This window comes from Strix aluco, chromosome 30, assembly GCF_031877795.1.
Source record: "Strix aluco isolate bStrAlu1 chromosome 30, bStrAlu1.hap1, whole genome shotgun sequence".
Lineage (NCBI taxonomy): Eukaryota > Metazoa > Chordata > Aves > Strigiformes > Strigidae > Strix > Strix aluco.
Window position 1 is genome coordinate 1,473,519 of NC_133960.1, and position 24,469 is coordinate 1,497,987.

The 24,469-nt window shown below is 50.0% G+C and overlaps 4 protein-coding genes across 4 annotated transcripts; all 4 read right to left on the reverse strand.

Annotated features, from left to right (window-relative positions):
* Positions 1-400: 400 nt before the first annotated feature.
* Positions 401-3,917, reverse strand: LOC141916745 (uncharacterized). The gene is made up of 5 exons (XM_074809501.1): positions 3,840-3,917; positions 2,705-2,771; positions 1,915-1,968; positions 1,625-1,812; positions 401-1,081 (listed from the first exon to the last, which is right to left on the reverse strand). The coding sequence occupies exons 1-5, from the start codon at positions 3,915-3,917 to the stop codon at positions 401-403; spliced, it is 1,068 nt and encodes a 355-aa protein (XP_074665602.1).
* Positions 3,918-4,404: 487 nt separating this feature from the next.
* On the reverse strand, positions 4,405-6,531 carry LOC141916866 (uncharacterized). Its single transcript, XM_074809716.1, has 6 exons — positions 6,417-6,531; positions 6,135-6,323; positions 5,925-6,035; positions 5,685-5,825; positions 5,391-5,498; positions 4,405-5,297 (listed from the first exon to the last, which is right to left on the reverse strand). The coding sequence occupies exons 1-6, from the start codon at positions 6,529-6,531 to the stop codon at positions 4,405-4,407; spliced, it is 1,557 nt and encodes a 518-aa protein (XP_074665817.1).
* A 3,300-nt stretch (positions 6,532-9,831) lies between these two features.
* Positions 9,832-11,961, reverse strand: LOC141916867 (uncharacterized). The gene is made up of 5 exons (XM_074809717.1): positions 11,847-11,961; positions 11,565-11,753; positions 10,947-11,465; positions 10,641-10,745; positions 9,832-10,439 (listed from the first exon to the last, which is right to left on the reverse strand). Exons 1-5 carry the CDS (start codon positions 11,959-11,961, stop codon positions 9,832-9,834), a joined length of 1,536 nt encoding a protein of 511 aa, XP_074665818.1.
* A 2,564-nt stretch (positions 11,962-14,525) lies between these two features.
* Positions 14,526-16,241, reverse strand: LOC141916791 (uncharacterized). Its single transcript, XM_074809572.1, has one exon. The coding sequence runs from the start codon at positions 16,239-16,241 to the stop codon at positions 14,526-14,528; it is 1,716 nt and encodes a 571-aa protein (XP_074665673.1).
* Between the last annotated feature and the right edge of the window lie 8,228 nt (positions 16,242-24,469).

Genomic DNA, 24,469 nt, shown 5'->3' on the forward strand with positions numbered 1-24,469 from the left:
ATTCTGTTACAATAAATACTACATTTGAGTATGGTCGTAAAATATATATCAAAAATGTTGGAAGATAAATCTTGTGTTGTGAAGTAGATTCCTTGAGTATCTATCTGTATGTTGAGTGAAGGAGCCAGAAATTAAAGAAATTATTCAGATACTGAAATTTCCCAAAGATTATGAAGTTTTATTATTTTCCAACCCGTGAGCAAAATGGGATGGAGAGAAGAATCTTTTCCCATCACCAAAACACAAATCACTTTTCCCAGCAGTGCTTGCAGCAACGTTGCTAGCACAGCCCAATGCGAGGAATGCAAAGTTCCCTGACCGTAATGACACCGTCGGGGAAAAGCCACATTGTGGCACATCCAGGGCACTTTTGCTTGAGCAGGGGCGGCTGCTGGGTCAGTCACTTCTTCTGACTGGGGGGCCACTGGCTGGTCTGCTTGCTCTGGTGGTCCTCAATGTTGGGAATGACCACGGGGCATTTCTGCTGCATGGCCTGGGAGGACGCATAGCCTCCAGAGCTGAGCTCTGGGCCCGAGTATCCCCCAATGCCATAGCCTGATCCTCCGCTGTAGCACCCTGATCCTCCACTGACCCCTCCTCCTGTTAAGGCCCTTTCTCTCGGTGACGCATCGTACCCGTATCCGTATCCTCCTCCAGCAGTGATGCCCAATCTCCCACTGTGGCAGCTGGATCCTCCGCCATCGCCTGAGCTGCCAGTGATGTTCCAGCCTGAGTCCTCACTGTTGCACCCTGTTCCTCCCCCAGTGCCATAGACTGGGACTGCGCCCCCTGCAGTGCCCCAGCCAAATGTACCCCCGTTGTCACCACTGGCTATTACAATAGATCCGTCACTGCCACATCTGTACTCCCCTGCAATGCTGTAGGTGGATGATGTTGGCATGGAGGATGAAGGTCCCCGGCTGTAGATGACCGAGCCTTCCCCACCACAGAAGAAGGAGCCATGTCCCTGGCGGTTTGAGAAACCCCCACTGCTGCTGCATATTCCTCTGTGGTGTGAGGAGATCTCATCGCTGTAGCCCCTGTTCCGCCGGGCACATCTCCCTCGAAGATAGTGGTAAATCTGAAAAAGGAAAAAAAAAAACCCAAACCTGCACCGTTTTGCTTCATTTTTGCATCATGGCTGGTGGGGAGGTTTCAAGTGGTGTGGTCAGAAAAGCTTTACGAGGGTCTGGGGCAATACCAGGCTTCGAAACCAGGTACTGCCTAACTGTTCTTCAAATGCAAGTGTATTTTGACTCTTACTGGGAGAGTTTTTCTCTTCCTTATCTCCAGGGTGTATTTCCAGAGAATCAAAATCTGAAATATATTCTTTTAACACCTGATAACTGCCATGGTTTTCCCCACTCATCTTCATGACCGTAACTGCAGAGCTGTAAAAATGGAAAGGATTATCCTTGTTTCAATTTTTAAACTGTTGCAAGAGTGGTGGATCAAAATTTCCATGCAAGGTGATGTTGCGGGCTGTATTATTGCCATCATTGCGTTGCATCCCTAAAGGTCTTTTACATAAAGTAATCGGCACAGCCATAGAGGTATGTAACCATTATGAAGTACAACATAGACTTGTTATTAAATAATATCAAAAACATGTCCTGCACGTTGCAAACATGTCCAAAACTACAAAGACTGCGCAGTTACCATGTGCTGGTCCTACTACAGACTCATCTGGGCTTTTAGTCTGCTCAGCCTTATGGGTCCCAGTCCAGTGATCTGAGTTCACCTTGTTTTGTAGTGATCTGATCCCAACCACAGCAAGAAACCATACAGATCCCGAGAACTTTGCTATGGATGCTGTGACAACGTGGGTACTGCTGCAAGCATGTGACAAGAGCTCAAGTGAAACTATCTCCCATGAATATGAAAAAATAAAGCCTCAGAAAAGAGCAAACTTACCCTCCTCAGCCATTGGAAACACATTTAGAAGATAAAAGTCGACTGAATGGGAAGCTTTAACAGACAGGAACTTTTATATGGCGTTTAGCATATATGGGAAGTGAGACACCCTAAGGAATGGCAAGGATTTATTTACTAATCAAATTCTGATTTGAGTGTTTGCTTTGACTCATGACATCTGATCGATATCTTTCCTTCACGCTGCTTGTTGCGTTGCACACAGCAGTAATTGTTACTTCTGCTTAATGATCCTATTCCTGTGCTCCTGCCCTGAGCTACGGAGGACTATTTCGGCCCCCAAGTGAGGTGGCGCCACTGGGGGAGACTGGGGGAGGTGAGTTCTGAGGAAGAGGATTAGTGAATGTGGGGCAAAGAGTGGTGGTGACTAGGTCCTGCTCAGGGAAGGGGCTGAGAGACTGGTTCAAGGATGTGGCAGCGCTCATGGCTCAGAGCATCACTGTAAGGGTGGGTGTGATCAACAGATACCTGGGAGAGGGGAAGCAAAGCATCTGGTGGCCACACAGCACATTGATCCCTCCAGCATCTCACTGGTGGCTCCAGTGGGAGATTTTCTGAGGAAACCTTTGCAGCTGAACCAGAAGCTCGTCAAAAGTAAAGCGCCCAGCTTAGGTATTTTGTGAGGGTTCTAGAGGTGCTCTGAGGAAGTTTAGGGGCCCTGGAGACAGTTGTGGAGGTATGAATGTCCCAACACTTAAACCCACTGTGGCTGGATTACTCCTCTAATGAAGGATTATGCCTCCTGATAGCTTCTTTCTGCATTTTCATGTACTGTGTCCTTCCTCTGGCTTGGAAAAAGCACCAAACACCAGGGACTCCAGGGACACTGATCTGGAGGGCTGTGGGGGATATGTGCTGTGGCCACACTGGTAGTGTGGCCTGGTACAGCGTCCCCGCTGCAGCCTGTTGTGCTCAGGCTCGTGCAGGCTGGACTAGGGCTGTTCGGATCTGAGTAATTTTGCCATGGGGACGGTGAGTCCCAGCTTTGGCAAAAGGCCACGTCCAGGCCACGTCTACCGGGCAGAAAGCAGTGCACAGGGTGGTGCTGCCCTCGGCATTTCAAAGCAGATTTCAAAAGCTTGGGCAAGGAAGGATTTAAGGCCCGGAGGCATGATTTGGAGTGTGTTGAACTGCCTCAGGGACTTGCTGCTTTTTGTATTTCCTTCTGCCTGGCCCAGGGCTGATTTGGCTGACTCAGCATGTGAGGGTCACCCTCTGGGTAGAGATGCTCTGAGGTGTGCAAAGTTGGGAGGGAAGGGGGAGGATGGCAAGGACGTGGACATGGACATGGTGTAATTTGCCACCCTGGGCAGCAACAGCTGCTATTGAGGGTCATCCCCAATCCCTCTCTTCAGGGCTGGTGGGCCTGCTCGAGTGGGGCCAGAGGAGGTCACGAAGATGCTCGGGGGGGCTGGAGCACCCCCCTGTGAGGACGGGCTGAGAGAGTTGGGGGGGTTCAGCTGGAGAAGAGAAGGCTCCGGGGAGACCTTAGATCACCCCCCCGGGACTGAAAGGGGCTACAGGAAAGGGGGGAGGGACTCTTTATTGGAGCGGGGGGAGGGATAGGATGAAGGGGAACGGGTTTAAACTGAGAGAGGGGAGATTTAGATGAGATCTAAGGAAGAAATATTTCCCTGTGAGGGTGGTGAGGCCCTGGCACAGGCTGCCCAGAGAAGCTGTGGCTGCCCCCTCCCTGGAAGGGTTCAAGGCCAGGTTGGACGGGGCTTTGGGCAACCTGGGCTAGTGGAAGGTCCCTGCCTGTGACAGAGGGGGTTGAAATTAGATGATCTTTAAGGTCCCTTCCAACCCAAACCATTCTATGATCCTATGACTGAGCCTGATGGCCTTGGTCATGTCTCCCAGCAGCACTTCATTGCTCCACAGACATGGTCATTGGGTGCTGGTACCTCAGAGGCCTTAGAGCCATGATCTGGGATGGCTCCACCTGATATCAAAGGGATGTTGGGTGCTGTGGTTGTTGACATTTTAGGCAGTGCTATTACTCTGTCACAGATCCCAGGGGGAAGATGAAGGTGCAAACTCTCTGGGGCTATAAAGTGGGTGACTTTAGAGCTGCATCAAGCAGCACACTATTGAACCCATCATCTTCTTTACAGAAAGGAGTGAAATATATCATCAGATGGACTTCTGGATTCCAAGACAGTAAGATGCTGGATGAGAATACAAGAAAAAACAAAAATCCCCAAACAGGCAGATTTGAGATATTATTACATTTATTAGATATAAAAAGTGCTCTTTGGAAAAGCAGCAGAGCCTTATTGAAGGCATCCCAACACCAGTAGCGGGACTGTTAATCCTGGAGTTCTCAGAAGAGGGATGTGGCATCAAGGGAAGAGAAGAGGAGGGAACATGCTGGGAAGAAACACACAACGAGAGCCAGGTCTGGAGGGAAAAAGGTGACATGGCAGATGCAGGGTTGTTCTTGCTGAGTGCCAAGGCTGCCTGTGGCTGTTACTTCTGGTGGCTGGGGGGCCAGTGGCAGGCCTGCTTGGTCTGATGGGATGTGATGTTGGGGATGACAATGGGGCATTTCTGCTGTGTGGACTGGTAGGACCCTCCACTGCCACCTCCGGAGCTGATGATGATTGAGTGGCCTGAGGAACTGCCACTGCCACCACTGGATCCTCCACTGCAGCATCCAGAGGATCCCCCGCTGCCTCCACCGCCAATGATGATCTTTCCACCTGAGGACCCACCACTGGATCCCCCACTGCAGCATCCAGATGAGCCACCTCCTCCACCACCGGAGCTAATAATGATCTTGTGACCAGATCCCCCACTGCCACCGCTGTATCCTCCTCCCATGCCGTAGCCTGAGGATCCTCCACTGCACCATCCAGAGGAACCTTCACTGCCTCCACCTCCAATTATGCTCTTTGATCCTGAAGACCAACCACTGGATCCCCCTCCCATGCTGTAGCCTGAGGATCCTCCACTGCAGCATCCAGAGGATGCCCCACTCCCTCCACCTCCAATGATGATCTTTGTTCCTGAAGACCCACCACTGGATCCTCCTCCCATGCCTGAGGATCCTCCACTGCACCATCCAGAGGAACCTCCACTCCCTCCACCTCCAATTATGCTCTTTGATCCTGAAGACCAACCACTGGATCCCCCTCCCATGTCGTAGCCTGAGGATCCTCCACTGCAACATCCAGAGGATCCCCCACTCCCTCCACCTCCAATGATGATCTTTGTTCCAGAAGACCCACCACTGGATCCTCCTCCCATGCCTGAGGATCCTCCACTGCACCATCCAGAGGAACCTCCACTCCCTCCACCTCCGATTATGCTCTTTGATCCTGAAGACCCACCACTGGATCCTCCTCCCATGCCTGAGGACCCTCCACTGCACCATCCAGAGGAACCTCCACTCCCTCCACCTCCAATTATGCTCTTTGATCCTGAAGACCCACCACTGGATCCCCCTCCCATGCCGTAGCCTGAGGATCCTCCACTGCAGCATCCAGAGGATCCCCCACTACCTCCACCTCCAATGATGATCTTTGTTCCTGAAGACCCACCACTGGATCCTCCTCCCATGCCTGAGGATCCTCCACTGCACCATCCAGAGGAACCTCCACTCCCTCCACCTCCAATTATGCTCTTTGATCCTGAAGACCAACCACTGGATCCCCCTCCCATGCCTGAGGATCCTCCACTGCAGCATCCAGACGATCCCCCACTACCTCCACTGCCAATGATGATCTTTGTTCCTGAAGACCCACCACTGGATCCTCCACTGCAGCATCCAGAGGAACCTCCACTCCCTCCACCTCCGATTATGCTCTTTGATCCTGAAGACCCACCACTGGATCCCCCTCCCATGCCTGAGGACCCTCCACTGCAACATCCAGAGGAACCTCCACTCCCTCCACCTCCAATTATGCTCTTTGATCCAGAAGACCCACCACTGGATCCCCCTCCCATGCCTGAGGATCCTCCACTGCACCATCCAGAGGAACCTCCACCACTTCCACCTCCAATTATGCTCTTTGATCCAGAAGACCCACCACTGGATCCCCCTCCCATGCCGTAGCCTGTGGACCCTCCACTGCACCATCCAGAGGAACCTCCACTGCCTCCACCTCCAATTATGCTCTTTGATCCAGAAGACCCACCACTGGATCCCCCTCCCATGCCTGAGGATCCTCCACTGCACCATCCAGAGGAACCTCCACTCCCTCCACCTCCAATGATGGTCTTGCCTCCTGAAGACCCACCACTGGATCCCCCACCGCAGCATCCAGATGAGCCACCTCCTCCACCGCCAGAGCTAATAATGATCTTGTGGCCAGATCCTCCACTGCTACCGCTGTATCCTCCTCCCATGCCGTAGCCTGAGGATCCTCCACTGCAGCAGGATCCACCTCCTCCACCGCCGGAGCTGACAATGATCTTGCCAGAGCCCCCACTGCCCCCGCCGTAGCTGCCTGAGCCTGAGCCCCCCCAGGAGGAGGAGCCCTGTGCCTGGTAGCCGGAGGAGCTGCCCCCGTGGCAGCAGGAGCCCCCACTGTGACATCCGCTGGACTGGGAGGATGTTTCATGGCAGCCTCCGGATATCTGTCTGGAGCACATCTTTGAGCAGTGACCCTGCAAGAAACAGTGCTATCAGAAAGGACCCCTTGGGAAATACTGCTGAGCCTTCACAGCAAACCAAAAATGGAGGAATATCTAGGAAATACCCCATCTGCCCCATCTTCTGCAGTCCTCCAAGAGTGGCAGGTTCAAAAACACCCTCACCCATGTTAGACAACAGGAAAGACCTGCAATGAAAGGCACCCAGGGACTGTTCTGCAGATCACAACAGTTACAGGAAAACTTTGTTCAGGAAGACTTAGAGAACTTACAGAGATTCGTACACCCTGACACACTCAGAGACGGCAGTCTAAAAACTTTAGTCCCACTGTATATCCTTCTGGGTGTAGAGACTGATAAAACTCACAGCAACTGAAAATTCAACCATATTGGTGTGCCCTTAGAATATCAGCTACAACTCCCTTCTCTAAATAAGGTAGACCTGTTGGCACACCAAATTGTTTTTTGGTGAAGCCTGTCTGATATTGAGCCAGCATGGTTCCCTCATGGAAAGCATGCTCAAGACCAACTGGTGGAGCAAGCTCTCTGCACAGGGGTTCAAGAAGTTTCCATGTCAATGGACTTACCTTCAGTGCAACTGGAAATGCGTGCAAGGCTCGGTGGCAGATGAATGAGGAGGCTTGGGATAGGTGAGCTTTTATATTGTATTCATTGTGCTCTTAAGGGAAGTGAGACACTCTAAGGAATGCTGATAGATTTATTTACTGAGCCTGGCTGTAGCTACCTCCTTCTTTGACTCACTTGCAGCACATAGGTGATACGAAGGAGATGTATCACTTACGTTCTACATCGCAGTTGTTAATTCTAAATGATTCATTTCCAGCAGTCTTGCTCTGAAATGCTGGGGGCAAATGGCTTCTGAGTGTCTGTCTTGGGGGCTCCCCAATGCGTTTCTGCTAGGCTGCAGCTTCTTGTGTACTCAGCAGAGAGTGGAGACAGAGCAGACACTGAGGGATGGAGGCTGGAGCGAGTTAGGGCTAGAGTGTGATGGAAGGACAAGGGTAAAGGATGTGCTGGAGCAGAGTCCCAGGGAATTCTGGGGAAAGACTTTCCTCAATGACTGGCGAAGGGAGCTGGATGGGGAGCAGGAGTATGTCCAGCCCACTGGGAAAGGCAACCATGTGCTCAGCAGGCTGGAGGTATCTCCGATGGGGCAGTGCAGCACTTTGGAGCACCTCAGCCCAGCTCCATTTCAGAGGGCCCCGTAAGGATGGCAGAGATGTGGGGGTCATTTCCCTTCAGCCTTTTGGGAGCCCAAGGTGGACACTGTTGTTGGATTGAGCAGAGACGTCTGTGTCAGATCCAACTTCCCAGGGGTCCTGATGACCAGGCTGGAGTGGGGAAAGTCTTGAAATCTTTCTGTTTGCAAAGGTGTATTTGAAGGCCATCAAGACCCTACCCTTGAACTCTAGGACATTAAACATTTCCTCTGTCTCAGCAGGACCCATTTTCTGAGGGTCCTGCTTCCCTGGCCAGCCCACCCACACCTGAGGCTGGGGAGGTATCTGGGTATTTTGCTTGCTGGAGAATGACAGTTTGTCAGCATGGTTATCGCAGCACTGGCTGCTGTGTTTTGCAGCAGCTTCATCCTGTCACTGCGTCATGCATGCTTGGAGGCTGACAACAGCATCCACCCTCATGGGAGATTGAGTAGAGGAAAGCGTAATTGGGAGGTTTTAGCTGAGAGGATGCATGACAGCAGCAGCAGGCTGCCCAGCCCTGTCACGATGGACATAATTTTGAGCATGCACGCAACTCCATTGGTATGGGGACAGGACCATTGGCACCAGGAACATGGGTGCAGGGGGCTTCCTTGCTTTGGACTCCCTCCAGTGGCCTAAGCTCCACTCTCATCATCAAAGGGAAATCTAAGGTCTCACTGCAATTCTGGCTCTCACCTGTGAAGTGTGGGTGTTGTACTACTGAGCATCGCAACACTTTGATCCCTTCCGTGCATTCAACGTGTAGGGACTTGCACAAAAGGACACCCAGGATTTGCAGCTCATCAGGACCCAGGGTGCGAGGGAAGGCTGTGGAGGCTTTTGGCAGGGGTGGGGAGAGGTGCTCCTGCCCGCGCTGGTGTGTGGACACCCCAAGGCTGGACCCTGCAGGGACTGGAAACACTGAACATGTAGCACACGTCCGTGTGTGGTACTTGCCACACATGGAGGAAGAGAAGGGTTGGAACCACAGCTGCTGGAGGGGTTGGCATTGCCACAACCCTCCCCAGGTTAAAGAGCAGCTTTAATACCTACGTTGGGTAAAGGCAAGGGTGGATGCAAAAGGCTTCATGGTGGAGGCTTCATGGTGGTGACCCCACATTAGGGCCATGCTGCCTGTTTTCTGATGCTCTGTCTGGGCCCTTTTCTGCCCTGCAGTCCAGTCACCCTCAGGATGGGCTGGCAGGTCACTTTGTCTTTCAGCCTCACCACTGCAAACACCTCAGTGGATGCTGCCCTGGTCTGTATTGTTATGAGTGAGAGAAAAATCTTGGCCAGATTCTACAATTCTTTTTCCCAGCAGCTTTCTTCATGCGCAGCAGTGACCCCTTTTATTCCTAATTTTGTTTCCTGCCTAGGGGTTGTGTGTGTGAGATGGACAGAAAAACCTGTTAGCTTAAAAGTTACTGAACACAAGACTGTAATCAGACCTGTCCTGAAGAGGACTTGCTGCGAGCTTCAGCACAAATGCCACTGATTGTTTTTTACCATAATTAATGTTTTTCTTGTGATAAATCTAAGGAAATGGAGCACATAAGAACCCAACTGCGTGTCCAAAAGATGATGCTGTCTGCACTGGAAATCCCTGAAGTGAAACCCAGAGCTTGTGGTTGCCTCCTTCTCTGGCAAGGGGAAACCATGTGGAACTATTTCCCAGGTTGAAGTTGCAGCCTTGGTGAACGTTATTTGCAAGAGGGAAAATAATCATCTGCTTAAGCAACAAGGTTTCTCTCAAGCAAGATCTGTTAATAACTGTCTGCTCCAGCACTGCAGACTGAAGATTTCAGAGCCGAATGTATTTGATGTAATTAATCAATTTTTGAAAGTAAAGAGGGGACTGGCAAAAGATAAAAGCAACCTTGAAAAACCAGTTCTTTTGTACACAGTAATCTTTATTTCCCTTCATATTGATGGGTGAGAAAAGCCACCTGGCAGTTCACAGCACAGGGAAGCTGCATCAAGGGAAGACAAGGGAAGAGGACATGCTGGGAGGAAATAGGCAAACTTGGGGTAGAGAGGCAGGGTTGTTCTTGCTGAGTGCCAAGGCTGCCTGTGGCTGTTACTTCTGGTGGCTGGGGGGCCAGTGGCAGGCCTGCTTGGTCTGATGGGATGTGATGTAGGGGATGACAATGGGGCATTTCTGCTGTGTGGACTGGTAGGACCCTCCACTGCCACCTCCGGAGCTGATGATGATTGAGTGGCCCGAGGAACCGCCACTGCCACCACTGGATCCTCCACTGCAGCATCCAGAGGATCCCCCGCTGCCTCCACCGCCAATGATGATCTTTCCACCTGAGGACCCACCACTGGATCCCCCACTGCAGCATCCAGATGAGACACCTCCTCCACCGCCGGAGCTAATAATGATCTTGTGACCAGATCCCCCACTGCCACCGCTGTATCCTCCTCCCATGCCGTAGCCTGAGGATCCTCCACTGCACCATCCAGAGGAACCTCCACTGCCTCCACCTCCAATTATGCTCTTTGATCCTGAAGACCAACCACTGGATCCCCCTCCCATGCCTGAGGATCCTCCACTGCAGCATCCAGAGGATCCCCCACTACCTCCACCACCAATGATGATCTTTGTTCCTGAAGACCCACCACTGGATCCCCCTCCCATGCCTGAGGATCCTCCACTGCACCATCCAGAGGAACCTCCACTCCCTCCACCTCCAATTATGCTCTTTGATCCTGAAGACCCACCACTGGATCCCCCTCCCATGCCTGAGGATCCTCCACTGCACCATCCAGAGGAACCTCCACTCCCTCCACCTCCAATTATGCTCTTTGTTCCAGAAGACCCACCACTGGATCCCCCTCCCATGCCTGAGGATCCTCCACTGCACCATCCAGAGGAACCTCCACTGCCTCCACCTCCAATTATGCTCTTTGATCCTGAAGACCCACCACTGGATCCCCCTCCCATGCCTGAGGATCCTCCACTGCAGCATCCAGAGGATCCCCCACTACCTCCACCTCCAATGATGATCTTTGTTCCTGAAGACCCACCACTGGATCCCCCTCCCATGCCTGAGGATCCTCCACTGCACCATCCAGAGGAACCTCCACTGCCTCCACCTCCAATTATGCTCTTTGATCCTGAAGACCAACCACTGGATCCTCCTCCCATGCCTGAGGATCCTCTACTGCACCATCCAGAGGAACCTCCACTCCCTCCACCTCCAATTATGCTCTTTGATCCTGAAGACCCACCACTGGATCCCCCTCCCATGCCTGAGGACCCTCCACTGCAACATCCAGAGGATCCCCCACTCCCTCCACCTCCAATGATGATCTTTGTTCCTGAAGACCCACCACTGGATCCTCCTCCCATGCCTGAGGATCCTCCACTGCACCATCCAGAGGAACCTCCACTCCCTCCACCTCCAATTATGCTCTTTGATCCAGAAGACCCACCACTGGATCCCCCTCCCATGCCTGAGGATCCTCCACTGCACCATCCAGAGGAACCTCCACTCCCTCCACCTCCAATTATGCTCTTTGATCCAGAAGACCCACCACTGGATCCCCCTCCCATGCCTGAGGATCCTCCACTGCACCATCCAGAGGAACCTCCACTCCCTCCACCTCCAATTATGCTCTTTGATCCTGAAGACCCACCACTGGATCCCCCTCCCATGCCGTAGCCTGAGGACCCTCCACTGCACCATCCAGAGGAACCTCCACTGCCTCCACCTCCAATTATGCTCTTTGATCCAGAAGACCCACCACTGGATCCCCCTCCCATGCCTGAGGATCCTCCACTGCACCATCCAGAGGAACCTCCACTCCCTCCACCTCCAATGATGGTCTTGCCTCCTGAAGACCCACCACTGGATCCCCCACCGCAGCATCCAGATGAGCCACCTCCTCCACCACCAGAGCTAATAATGATCTTGTGGCCAGATCCTCCACTGCTACCGCTGTATCCTCCTCCCATGCCGTAGCCTGAGGATCCTCCACTGCAGCAGGATCCACCTCCTCCACCGCCGGAGCTGACAATGATCTTGCCAGAGCCCCCGCTGCCCCCGCCGTAGCTGCCTGAGCCTGAGCCCCCCCAGGAGGAGGAGCCCTGTGCCTGGTAGCCGGAGGAGCTGCCCCCGTGGCAGCACGAGCCCCCACTGTGACATCCGCTGGACTGGGAGGATGTTTCATGGCAGCCTCCGGATGTCTGTCTGGAGCACATCTTTGAGCAGTGACCCTGCAAGAAACAGCATGCCGTTTACTCAGCAGTGACCTCTGTCAATTATAAGATTTTCCCCCATCCAGAAGGACCCATGTACAGCCCAACTACATTTGCAGACATTCTCCAGACATAATGAACTTCCTTTCTTCTAAGCACTTTGTGCTTCGTAGATCCCAATCACACACAGAGCCTTCTGCTGACAGATTACCAGAATCCTGAACTTAATCAGCCCACCATTTAAACTCTTTTATCCCATAGCTGTTCCATCTCCATCTCTGTACTGATGAAACACATGACTTTCAGTAGCGTGGGATGATCCTATTTTTGCTGACATCCACAAGAAATTTATATTCATCACAGCAACCTTCCTGCCTTTGAAGCCACCACCCATCAGACGTACTTCACCAAAGTATTTATGTTTTGCAAGCATGAAAGTAAGAGAAAAATCACTCCCTTTGGCAGAAATCAACTTACCCTTCTTGTCTCTGACAACGTGTACCACAGAGCAAAGCTGAGCGAATGAAGCACTGTGAGATCCAGCAACTTTTATACCCTTTCAGTTTTCCCAAGTGGGAAGTGAGGCATTCAAAGGAACGGTGATAGCTTTATTTACTAAACAAACTGTCCTCCTTCAGCCCACTTGTCCTGACTCATTGAATCAGACCAATGCTTCTCCAGTGCATCACTTCCTAGGCTACCTGCAGTTTGACTGCAGGTCTCACATGTGAGCTCCCCTCCTGCGGTTGACTCCCAAGGTAGAATTGTGGGACTCCAGCTAGGACCCTCTACTTGAGCTGGAAGATGCTGCTGGGGTGGTGACTGACAGCAGAAGGAACTGTGGACACTCATGTTTATTGTATGTTACAGACTATGGAGATGTCCAGGGGAATGGAGGGGGCTGCGCTGAGTAGGGCTGTTGCTGCTGGGGCAGCAAAGGAAGACCACAAGCCTGGATATCCCCACTACACCAGTGAAGTGTTGATGATGATTTTTGTTTGAGTGCACCACTATGGACAGTTCAGAGGTCAGACACTGCCTCTGGGAGGAGGGGTGATGCCTATTTTAGAAAGGAGTTGGTGTGCTGCAGGTAGAGAGTACCAGGTCCAACACCCACCCTGTGTATTAGCATCTTGATGGATATTAACCAAAAATGTGAATTCATCCCAGTTTTGGAGATGGTGTTTCTGAAGAAGCAACAAGATCTGAGGATGTGCTGTGCTCCTGCTGTCACCCTGAGGGCCTCTGAAACTTGGCTCCAAGCTTTTTTGGTCCTGAGCCATTTCTGCGTGAAGGGATGTTCAACAGCAATACTCCCACCTCCTTGAATTGGGACGCCAAGCTTCCTGTTAGCACTGTGCAGGCAACAGCAGTGTTGGTGCAGTTCCTGGTCACTGGTATTTTATTATCCTATGATTTTTCATAATAAAATCCCAGGCAACTCAGCTGTTCCAGTTGTAACACTGGCTGGAGGAGCTTGTTTTGAGAATGTTTTCATCCCTGGGGTCCCAAGAGGGAGAGCACAGAGGGTAGAGGGACACATAAACATGAAGCCCTTTCTAGGTGTGGGTCACTCCTGTCTCTTCTGGGACACTTCCAGGCACCTGTCATCTGCCTCATGTAGAATAATTCAGGCAGAGAAGGTTTATTTTCCTTTCCCTGCTAATTACCAGAATATACCACATCAAAGAAATCACTTCCCATAGGGAAACTCCCTCTGAAGACTCATACCTGGAGCTGTGTTTTATTCCTGTGGGAATGACGAGATCCCTAGTTACTCCAGGCTTAGTATCTCAGCCCTTGGAAGGGGCTTTCTGAAGTCCTGTCCCCATGACTGGCTCCATTATGGGTTCAGAGCTGGAGTAAGGGTTGGAGAGACCCCACATTTCTCTTCCACATCTCCCTGGTGCAGCTGTGAGCACCAAGAACTCCTGCATCATAAACGTGCAAGGCCCTCAGCTTCACACCTGTAATAGTACCTTGTAATCTTTTGTACTAGAGTTTTTGCATCCTTTCTCACCCAATCCATTTAAAACTTCCTTGGGCATTGCATGACATTTTGATGAGGTAGAGAGACTACGATGTTTAACTTTGTGGTATGTTATCTGATGGGCAAGCCAGGACCATGAGTAGCAACAGGCATTAAAAGGATGATCTAAGAATATTTAGTGAATCCAGCATCTCTTCTACAGGTGGATTTTCAATGCACTTGTGCTCTGGAGCTTTATTACAACAACATCAGCTCAGAATAAAAACATGATAGTGGAAATAATGCAAACGTTGTGGTATAAAGCAAAATCCAACCACTCAGACACTGAAGCTCTGTAGAACTGCAAGTTTTATTGCCTTGTGCAAGCACTAGAAAATTGGAGCAGACAACAGACATATGAAACAACCCTGGCTGGAAGTTATTGATACACAACACCAGAGGTTCTGGTCAGCTGGAGAGCTGCACAGAAAAATCCCAAGGAAGAGGAGAAAGGAATAATGCAAATATTCTTAAATTTAATAGAGAAAGAAATGTGAGGCATGTTTGTGTCTTGATCCGAGAGTCCCTTCTGCAGATGCTACTTGTGTTTGGTCTGCGGTGGCCAGGAGATTGGCTGGGTCTGCTGTTGAATGGACAGACCTCCAGAACTGGATGAACCACCTCCACCACCACCTCCTCCAAAAGAGGATGATCCCTGGCTCTGGTGGCCTGAGCCACCTCCCCCAATGATGCAGATGGATCCTTGACCCTGGTGGCCTGAACCACCACCACCTCCCCCTCCTCCTCCACCACCACCACCAATGCAGATGGGGCCTTGGCTCTGGTGACTGGAACCACCTCCTCCACCACCACCAATGCAGATGGGCCCTTGGCTCTGGTGGCCTGACCCACCTCCACCTCCTCCTCCTCCTCCTCCTCCTCCTCCTCCCATGCTGCCACCTCCGATACAGATGGGACCTTGGCTTTGGTGCCCTGAACCACCACTTCCCCCTCCACCACCACCAATGCAGATGGGGCCTTGGCCCTGGTGGCCAGAACCACCTCCTCCACCTCCTCCTCCTATGCTGCCACCTCCAATGCAGATGGGGCCCTGGTGGCCACCACCACCACCACCGCTTCCTCCACCAATGCAGATGGGGCCTTGGATTTGATGACCTGAACCACCACCTCCTCCTCCACCACCACCACCACCACCACCACCACCAATGCAGATGGGGCCTTGGCTCTGGTGGCCAGAACCACCTCCTCCACCTCCTCCTCCTATGCTACCACCTCCAATGCAGATGGGGCCTTGGCCCTGGTGGCCTGAACCACCTCCACCACCACCTCCACCTCCTCCTCCACCACCACCACCACCAATGCAGATGGGGCCTTGGCTCTGGTGGCCAGAACCACCTCCTCCTCCTATGCTGCCACCTCCAATGCAGATGGGGCCATGGCCCTTGTGGCCTGAACCACCTCCACCACCACCACCACCACCACCACCACCACTGCTTCCTCCACCAATACAGATGGGGCCTTGGATTTGATGACCTGAACCACCACCTCCTCCTCCTCCACCACCACCACCACCACCACCACCAATGCAGATGGGGCCTTGGCTTTGATGACCTGAACCACCACCTCCTCCTCCTCCACCACCACCACTACCACCAATGCAGATGGGGCCTTGGCTCTGGTGGCCAGAACCACCTCCTCCACCTCCTCCTCCTATGCCTCCACCTCCAATGCAGATGGGCCCTTGGCCCTGGTGGCCTGAACCACCACCCCCACCTCCCCCTCCTCCTCCACCACCACCAATACAGATGGGACCTTGGCTTTGGTGCCCTGAACCACCTCCACCTCCTCCTCCCATGCTACCACCTCCAATGCAGATGGGGCCTTGACTTTGGTGGCCTGAGCCACCACTGCTTCCACCACCACCACCTCCTCCTCCTCCTCCGATGATGCAGATGTGTCCTTGTCCCTGGTGGCCTGACCCACCACCACCTCCACCTCCACCACCACCGCTGATGGATCCTTGGCTCTGGTGGCCTGAACCTCCTCCTCCTCCAAAGGAGGATGAAGATATGTGAGTCTGGTAAATAGCACCACCACCGCCGCCGGAGCCGCCGCTGCCTCCTCCTCCATGGCAGGATGATCCTTGGGTCTGGTATCCTCCTCCACCACCACTGTGGCAGGATCCTCCTCCGCCACCCCCGTGGCATGAACCTCCTCCGCCACCACTGCCATGGCATCCACCAGACTGCTCAGACATCCCTTGGCCGTCGCCTTTCTGCTGATGGGAACCCATTGTCCCAGGCGTTGGGGAGTCCTCCAAGAGAAAGAAAAAACAGGCCTTAGTGAACCCAAGGGGAGGAAAGATTGTGTTACTGTGCCTACCCATCCCCTTCCAAAGGCAGGCCACTATAGGAAAATGTCTTCTGATCCCTTTTTGCCCACCCCACCTTTGATAGCTAAAGCAAAAGGGTATTGTCAACCTCCTCTATCCATATATAACTGGTTTTCTTTTTCTAGGACAGGTGTAACCATAATCATTCCTTAATAATTCCTTCTTGCAGCAAGTTGTGAGAGTGGCATGCCACTGCAAGAGGTACACAAGGCCGTGGTACACCAGCATTAACCTTATTCAAATGTGGTTTGGGAATTTTGAAAGGGCTGTAATGCTCGGGGATAGGTATTAATATTCCATGTCATACAAGAAACAAAGAGCATAGGTCATCATTTGCATAGCAATAACTTCATAGCACTTTGAAATTCTTCAATCTTGGCTTCAAAAGAGCGCAGTGACTGTTTTATTTCTTCTTAAAAATGAGAAGAAAGAAGAATGGCCAGTGGAAAACATATCAGCAATGCAAAAAAGAAAAGCAGCTGCACAAAGCTTCAGTGGAATTCTCTAGGTCACCACTTGCAAGGGCTTGATGGGTGCCTGCACCCAAGGCTGAAACCTACAGGGATGCTGTGAAGTTTAAACACTTCTTTGGCACTTAACTCCCATCATAGCCCACATCCTTGTCTGCTGGCAGTAGTAATTTATATTCCTCTAACAGGCAAGTGACAGCTCTGCTAATGAAAAGGATCTACAGGTCAGCAGACTGAGGTGTCCAAACATGCCAGAGGAGAAAACGGTTCCTTCAAGAAAAAAGATGGTTGAAAGAGAACACTTTCCAATTTAGATAAAAGGCTGGAAAATGAGAATAGACTCCCATTTTGTATTTCAGTTCCTTTGTTTCCCACTCTTTGCTAAGTGCCTACAAAAACTCTCTGTCCTGTCCTTTTTCTTAAGATTTATATTCCAGGACTATTTAGGAACTGCCTGTATACAGTGGTACCACGTAGTGCTGGGCCCAGAGAAATCAAAGGGGCTCCAAAGACCATGTTTTTATGTCTCAGCTCTCCCCCTTTTCTGCGTGATTAAGTAATCCCACAAACTGAATCATTAGGAAAAAAAATTGACTGTAAATAAGGAGGAATCTTTGGACTATGAGACCCAAAAGCCATATTTACTCCCATCTTTTTCAGTTTAGCATTCCAAGGCTAATCAGATGAGTTAGCTTTCATCAGTAGCATGAAATATCTTACCGTGTCCCACGGCACGAACCAGTGGAAAGAAGTCAAATGGAGTGAGGAAACGTGGTGTGTGAGAACTTTTATATAGTACCTAGTCCTCATCTTGGAAAGAAACAATGATTGATTTATTTACCAGCCAAACCCAACCACAACTACCCACTTACTTGGCATAATCTGGGGCTCGTCATTTCTGATTGGTATCTCTCTTCCACCACCTCTTTTGTTTTCAGCTATATTAAAGTCATTGGATGGCTCCACCTACTATAAGTGAAGAAATGGGGAAAAGCAGAGATGGTCTTGGATTTTCAGAAAGAACAAGTGATTTACTTTCACATCTTCCCTACAGAGGGGTCCAACATTCCAGAAAGGAAACGTGAGGGGGAAAAGAGAAACTTTTGTCTTTATAGACACAGATAATTTATATCTCATTCTAGAAAATGGTTCTGAACACTCAGACGTGGCTCTGGCATGTCATTATATTGTTTTGTAACTGGCAGATTGGTAGGAGTGTATTATATGTTTCTAATGACACCCACATTATTGCCAGGGGCTGTAGAGACACATATTGGACTCTGGTCCAATGAGTTTAAGCTCCCCAAAAGACAACACATGCCTATAGAGCCAAAGGCTGAAGTGATGCAAATCTGGGAGGCTCCAGGTGATTTACAGCCTTGGAGGATTTGACCTACAGAGAAATAGAGGAAAGAAACCCAAACAGCCAAAGAAGCGGTGAACTGGTCTTCATGTAGAATTGCAATGGCATAAGAGCACCTGCGTTAGAGCTGTGACCTTTTTATTTTTAACCACACTGGCCTGCAGAGGTCTCAGCACAAGAGCAGAGGGGCCAGTTGTCCTCCCTGACAGTTATGTCACTGAGCTGGTGGCACTGCGAGAGTATGGCCACCACATCCCGTCACACCACGGGAGTCATCCACAGCTATGCAGGCACTAGAAAAGCCGTCTGCCCTCGGGGTGGTGGACTGTCATATTTCATTGGTACTTCCCAGTGTTTTTGCTTTGACTGTGCCTGACATAACATGTGACCAACTTACCTAAGTTTAGTTTAAAAAAAAGTCCAAAAGCTATTTCATTGCAATGTTCCCTGTTATATAGATAACAGCAGTGAGAGATGCTTGGATGCTCTGGGGGTTGACAGCATTGTTGTAGGTAGCATGAACGTAGCATGAGAAGGAGCAGTTTTGAAAAAAATGGGGACAATACTGGGAGTTTCATATCCAGTGGGCAGATAAATAAACAACAGGGTCTCTTTAAACCTCTCAGGAGCATATAAGGAAAGCCCTTCTTGCTGAGAGAGTATCATTTATTGCAGGCTGCACACACTGTTTTGCTACATTTACTCATGGGCTAAGAGATAAAAGGGATCATCTTTGCCATTCTCCTCCTGTAGCACCTCATCCCTTAACTGTACGGGCCACAGGGGAATTTGCTCTGGATATACAGTTTGCTCACACTTTTCATGTCTTTCTTCTGACAAACTGGAATTATTACAAACAGCAGCAGCAAGTTCCTCCAGTAAAACCCTCCAGCTCCAGGGAAGCTCTTAAGTAGCAGTGCTTGAAGGATCTTTCACTCAGATAGAGCTGATTGAGGCAACAGAGCCACGCTTCACGACAGAGCCGTAGGCTGTGCCACCTGTAGTAGTCTCTAAGGAGCTAAGTGTCTCCTTCCTTACTTTGTCTGTGTGCATTTCCTGCCCTGGAGCACGAGACCTGCTCAGCCTTATCTCATCTTTGCACTCGTGCCTCTCAGATGATGCTCCAGCAGAGGTGCCTGTCACCCTCACAGAACCCCCTGCACAAGGCCACCCCCCTGGGCATCGTTGTTGGTGGTGGAGGACAAGGGACCCTCTTCCCAGGGTTGAAGGCTTTCACCTGAAAGAGATTTCATGGGACAACTGCAGGCTTTCGCCTGTAAGACACTCAAAAATATATTTCCATTGTCTATTAGGAAAACCTTTGGAAGTCTATCAGCCAGCCTGAGTTTTCAAACACCTGTAAAAACGTGTAATTTGCTAAGCCATATTCTGAGTAGAAGAGTATTCATATCACTGGTGTGTGTTTTTTTTTTTTTTTTCTTTTATCCCAGTAAGAAGACAGATGGTAACTGTATGATGTGTAAAATAACGAAATTGGACAGCAGGCTGCAACCTTGCCCAGGAACCAAAGAGAGTGACTGAGGCAAAATATCCCATTATAATTATTGTTTTTTATGAAAGGCTTGTCCAAAACACTGCTCATTGCTGCCAGTGAAGAGGAGCCCAGTAGATGCAGTACCTCAGTACCTGGTGTCCCTTGTGTCACTCCCAAGGGATCCTGCACAAGGTACTCACACACATCTGTCTGCTTGAGTATCCAAGTGGGTAGAGCCAAATAAAGTTAAATAAAATAAAAATCATCTCCCCCTCCTGCTGGGCCTTTCACTAAGGTTTGGTGCAGTATTTCCTACAATACGACTGCTATGTTTACATCTAGAAACACCCAGCTGAGACCATACGACTCCTGATGTGACACAATCACAGGTAATGTCAGAGACCCTCTGTGGTGTGCCTGGACTGGGGAGGTAAGTAGGGCAAGGAAGATAGATGTCAAGGGATTCACTGTTTGTCTGAAAACCAAATTATGGGCTGTGGTTGTAGCGTATACTTAGCATATCTAGAACAGCTTGTTTATCTCTGCTATGAAGATCAAGGACAATCAGGATGCAGTAGTAAGAGGTTTAGCATGTTCTGGCACATAAAAGATGAGTTCTGGGATTTTAGGTACGTGCACTGGGGAGTGAAGCATAACAAAGCTTGATTTTGTTGCTCCAAATGAGGCCTGTTAGCTTGGCTGGATAAGTCAGAGCAACACGGAGGTGCTGGTGCACGCTGCCACTTTGTTAAAGGAATCATTGCAAACAGCAAAACAGTAATAGCTGCAAACTTTTAAGAGACAGCAAGACAATCATAATTTGAGATCTTATTCCTGCATTTCAACAGCAAAGTAGAGTGCTCACATTAACTGAAATCAGCTTTACAGATAGTCTCAGTCCCGGCTGAACTAACTGAAGTCTTTCATCTGTTAATTATAAAAGAGTTTTACTTCCAACCAACTGCTCCTTCCCACTACTGAAGGCCAATTTTCCCAGGCATATAAATGGGAGTTTCAGTACCAAAGACTGGAAATCAGAGAAAGCAGAATTATGTCCCCATTTTATGCACAGGGGAGACTGATTTGGGAAAGTCTCAAACCTGGGACTTAATCCAGACCTTTAAAATCTCAGCCTAATGCCTCATCCCCAGATAAAGCCCTCCTTAATGGAGGGAAATCACATTGTGGAGGCAGAAGTCCCCAGTATTTGGGGGGGGTCAGAGCTCTCTTTTCTTTAAGCAATTTAATGCAGAGACCCCCGAAGGACACTGTGTACACTGAATATTTTTGTTCACTATGAAGCACAGTCTGTAGCTACCAAAGCTGTATCAGTAGGGTGGAGTATAATTACCACAGAGGCATACGTGTTCTCATGATGCATTTGCTCGATACCTCCTGATTATATCCTCTGTGTGGGTTATGAAAGAGGTGTGATCCTCACATCCGTCCTGATTGTAGGAGAGGGCCACGCTTCTGCCGGATGACGGGTAGCAGATGGGCTGGATGTCAGTGTGGCCAAGGCACGCTGGAGATCTAGCCAGTTTTTGAAGCCCTCAGATTATTTTCTGTTTAATTCTCTACTCTAGCTGTGCTTCTTGCACATTGCAGGCTGGTGGGTAAGGATGGGGACGTAAAGGCAATGTGGTGGGTGGAATGGCAGATCGTCTTCTGTTCCTTGATGTAAACCATCTCTCCCTAAGACTTCAGTTTCTCTCTCATTAGGTTAATAGAGCAAAACATTTAATAAAATGGCCTAATGCACAAAATACCTGTGTCCAGCATCCCCATATGACACATCGAGGCACTGTGGGACACTTGTGCCAGTGAGGTGGACACAGATCTGGGCACACCCTGGGCAACTCTCAGGGCTACAGGAGAATGACGTCTCCCTTGTGGCCCCATCTGCTCTGAGCCTTTAGGGACTGGGCTCAATGGTCCTTGAGAAGAGCAGTGTTTCATGAAGAATATTCAGAACTGCTTTATCTCTTCATCAGCTCACTGCCACCAGAGCAAAACCTACCCACTCTCTGCTGACAGGCAGCCTGCCCTTGCTGCCAGACGACTTGGTGATGCAAGACTTGCTGCTGGGCATGACAGACAGCCAGAGAGCAGGTCCAACTTGTGTTGTCGATGGCTGACAGTCCCTGGCAGTGGCCAGGATTGATGCCATGCTTTGTTCATGGTGGTGGCCCTGCTCTGGTGCAGTCAGCGCCCTTGTCCTGAGGACATGGATCCATCTCTACTGAGCAAAAATTGCTTTTCTCCTTCCCACAGTATCACTTCCTTTTCACACCTCTTTCCTCACTCCCCATCTCTTCAGACAAGGCACAGCCTGCCTCTCTACCCACTTAAGCCACCGTGTCAGATGGGTGCAGGAACTGGAAAGGAAGGATTATTTTTAATCTGGAAGTGTTTCTGCCTCCACCCCTTGGGTTCTGCTCCTATTTTGGGGATCAAAGCTTTCAATCCTTTCCTCTCCTCAGTGCCAGCTCTTGCCCCAGGTCTGTCCACTGAGAAAATGCCCTTTTGCCCTTATTACGATACTTAACATCTATGACCTTGGCTAGGGCTCTTTCTGTGTGCATTTCTCCTAATTTCAACACGTGGCATGATTTGTATCCCTCTGCCAAGGAATGTGGACACAGTGATGATGAGGTCTGTGTACCCCAACAAGAACAACTGTCCTCAATAATTAATATACAATGGCTTTGGCAGTTGAACAGTCAGTTGTCCAGCTGTGGCTTCCTTTCCTGGTTTCACTTTTATCTGGTCCCCACAGTTTGCCACATACATTAAAGTCATGGGCACACCCTGTTTTCAATTTTCTTTTCCCCCATCTTAGTTCCTCATTCTTCCAAAGCTCATTGGGAATTTGGGAGATATGAAGTAGGATGACTTGGGCCTGCCCTACTGGTAGCAGCAACACCTGCCCAGCACTGCAGCTTTGCGATGGCATGCAGCAAAGCTCACGCCAACGCAACTTTGTCTGGCTTTAAATCATGGCATATCACAGAGGCTACATCAAAGAAATGTCCTGGAGATCAAAATGTTTCCAACTGCTCTGTTTAATGCCTGACAAAATCTGGTGGCAAGTGTGCTTGGATGTTACACTGAACCTGGAGTCTGCTGGATACCAAAAAGCTGATCACTTCAAATGGTTTTTAGCTCTCTAGGTTATGTATGGAAGTGCTATATTTTGCCTCATACTTATATGAAAACTTAGATCACAGGATGAATGCTGTACCAAACAAAAGAGGGAAAATATTTTTTTTGTTATTTCACTTTTATCAACCAATGTTTGCTGAAAGTGATAAGAAACAGCAGCGTGGGCAAACAGAAATGGTAACTTTTAAATAACTGAAATGTCTAACATTTCGGAAAAAGTGGAAGGACATTTTGAAAAAAAATTATACATAGGTCTTCATGTTTTCTCTGGCATACCTCAACCTAGAGACAAGTCTTACGAATTAAGATAGCAACAGGCAGGAAAAGCAAAAAGGAGGATAAGTCAAAATTGAGCAACAGCCCTGCTACATTAGATATGCATATCTCATATCACACCCACAGTCTCATCACTGGGAGGTTTTGCAATGACAGCGAAGACTGGAGCACGAAGGAGAACGTGATGAAAGGCATCGCGGTGCTGCAGGCACGGTGCCCTCTGACACCATGGTCGCCCTTCCCCTCCATGGCTCTGGTGCTGGCAGCCATGGGGGGAGACAGACCCAGGCACAAGCTTTGCAGCAGAGAACAATGAGGAAGGCAATGGCGCATCCTGCGTGAGAGCCTGCGTCATGGGAAGCACCTGGTTTCTGAACGCTCATTCTTGGTTTGCTTGCACATGCGCAGCACCCAGCAGAGCCTGGGCATAAAGCAACCTAAATCCCACAGTAAAAAGCCACTACCTTCCTTCAAACGTCAATCTTTGACCCATATTGTTTGTATAATTCCAGTTCCAGTCAAATGAGCCCATTATCTCTGGTATTGGACTTCCCACATGTTAGATGGTGACCAAGGAGAGAGCCCAAGACCACCAACACCTCATTAGGTGGGAGAAGACCATTTCCTTCTGTTTACAGATGGGGAATGAGTTACAGAAAAGACCACCAGCCCACACCCACCCCAGAGTCCTGCGGGGTGGCTGAACCCAGAGACATCACCTCCTGAGCCAGACTTCCTGCCCTGATAAGGGAAAATATGGTTTGCCAGGCAATTATGGGACATTCAGGCTGGACATGATTAATTCACTCAGCTCAGGGCTGTGGCTCAGAGACATCCCTGTTTTTGGAAATGGGGCATGTGACAGGACATTCATGGGAAGCATCTGGTGTCTGCCCGCTGTCCAACACACTGGCACTGGGTGCAAGCAATATTTTAGTCCTTTGCCTTTAATGAAGCGATTCCTGGGCTGTGGCAGTATGAGAAGATCCAGGCCTTTCATTTGTTCACATCTTATTTATGCAGGAGGCTCCCCTCATGGAAGGTAGTTCTGCTGTCTCCCAGTAAGCCCAAGCAGGCAGATCATGCCCTCACTAACTCAACATTTCAAGATCTACCGAAAGAGAACAGCATTCACTGCAAAGCTGGGTAATGAACTCATGTGGTTTTGGCTTTTTTCACTATCTGCAGCACTAAATATTGGAGAAAGACTTTATTTTATCCTACTTTGCACCAAGCCTTTTATCCTCACATGCAGGACTTCTGCAGAGCCCATGCACAGCACCCCATGGGACTGGGTTACAGAGGGGGCTGGCGTGGTGATGAGGTGATGGCTTCTGCCTCAGCAACTTGTTCCTCAACA

Coding starts and splice junctions, on each gene's coding strand:
- LOC141916745 (XM_074809501.1), bottom strand. CDS start 3,917: ATGTCAACAACCACAGCACCCAACATCCCTTTGATATCAGGTGGAGCC. Junction 2,772..3,839: donor ATGGCTCTAAGGCCTCTGAG/GTACCAGCACCC, acceptor TATCCCCCACAG/CCCTCCAGATCAGTGTCCCT. Junction 1,082..1,624: donor TTGTAGTTTTGGACATGTTT/GCAACGTGCAGG, acceptor TTCCTTTTTCAG/ATTTACCACTATCTTCGAGG.
- LOC141916867 (XM_074809717.1), bottom strand. CDS start 11,961: ATGTGCTCCAGACAGACATCCGGAGGCTGCCATGAAACATCCTCCCAG. Junction 11,754..11,846: donor CTCCGGCTACCAGGCACAGG/GCTCCTCCTCCT, acceptor GCGGTGGAGGAG/GTGGATCCTGCTGCAGTGGA. Junction 10,440..10,640: donor CATAATTGGAGGTGGAGGCA/GTGGAGGTTCCT, acceptor TTGGAGGTGGAG/GGAGTGGAGGTTCCTCTGGA.
- LOC141916791 (XM_074809572.1), bottom strand. CDS start 16,241: ATGGGTTCCCATCAGCAGAAAGGCGACGGCCAAGGGATGTCTGAGCAG.
- LOC141916866 (XM_074809716.1), bottom strand. CDS start 6,531: ATGTGCTCCAGACAGATATCCGGAGGCTGCCATGAAACATCCTCCCAG. Junction 6,324..6,416: donor CTCCGGCTACCAGGCACAGG/GCTCCTCCTCCT, acceptor GCGGTGGAGGAG/GTGGATCCTGCTGCAGTGGA. Junction 5,826..5,924: donor CATAATTGGAGGTGGAAGTG/GTGGAGGTTCCT, acceptor TTGGAGGTGGAG/GGAGTGGAGGTTCCTCTGGA.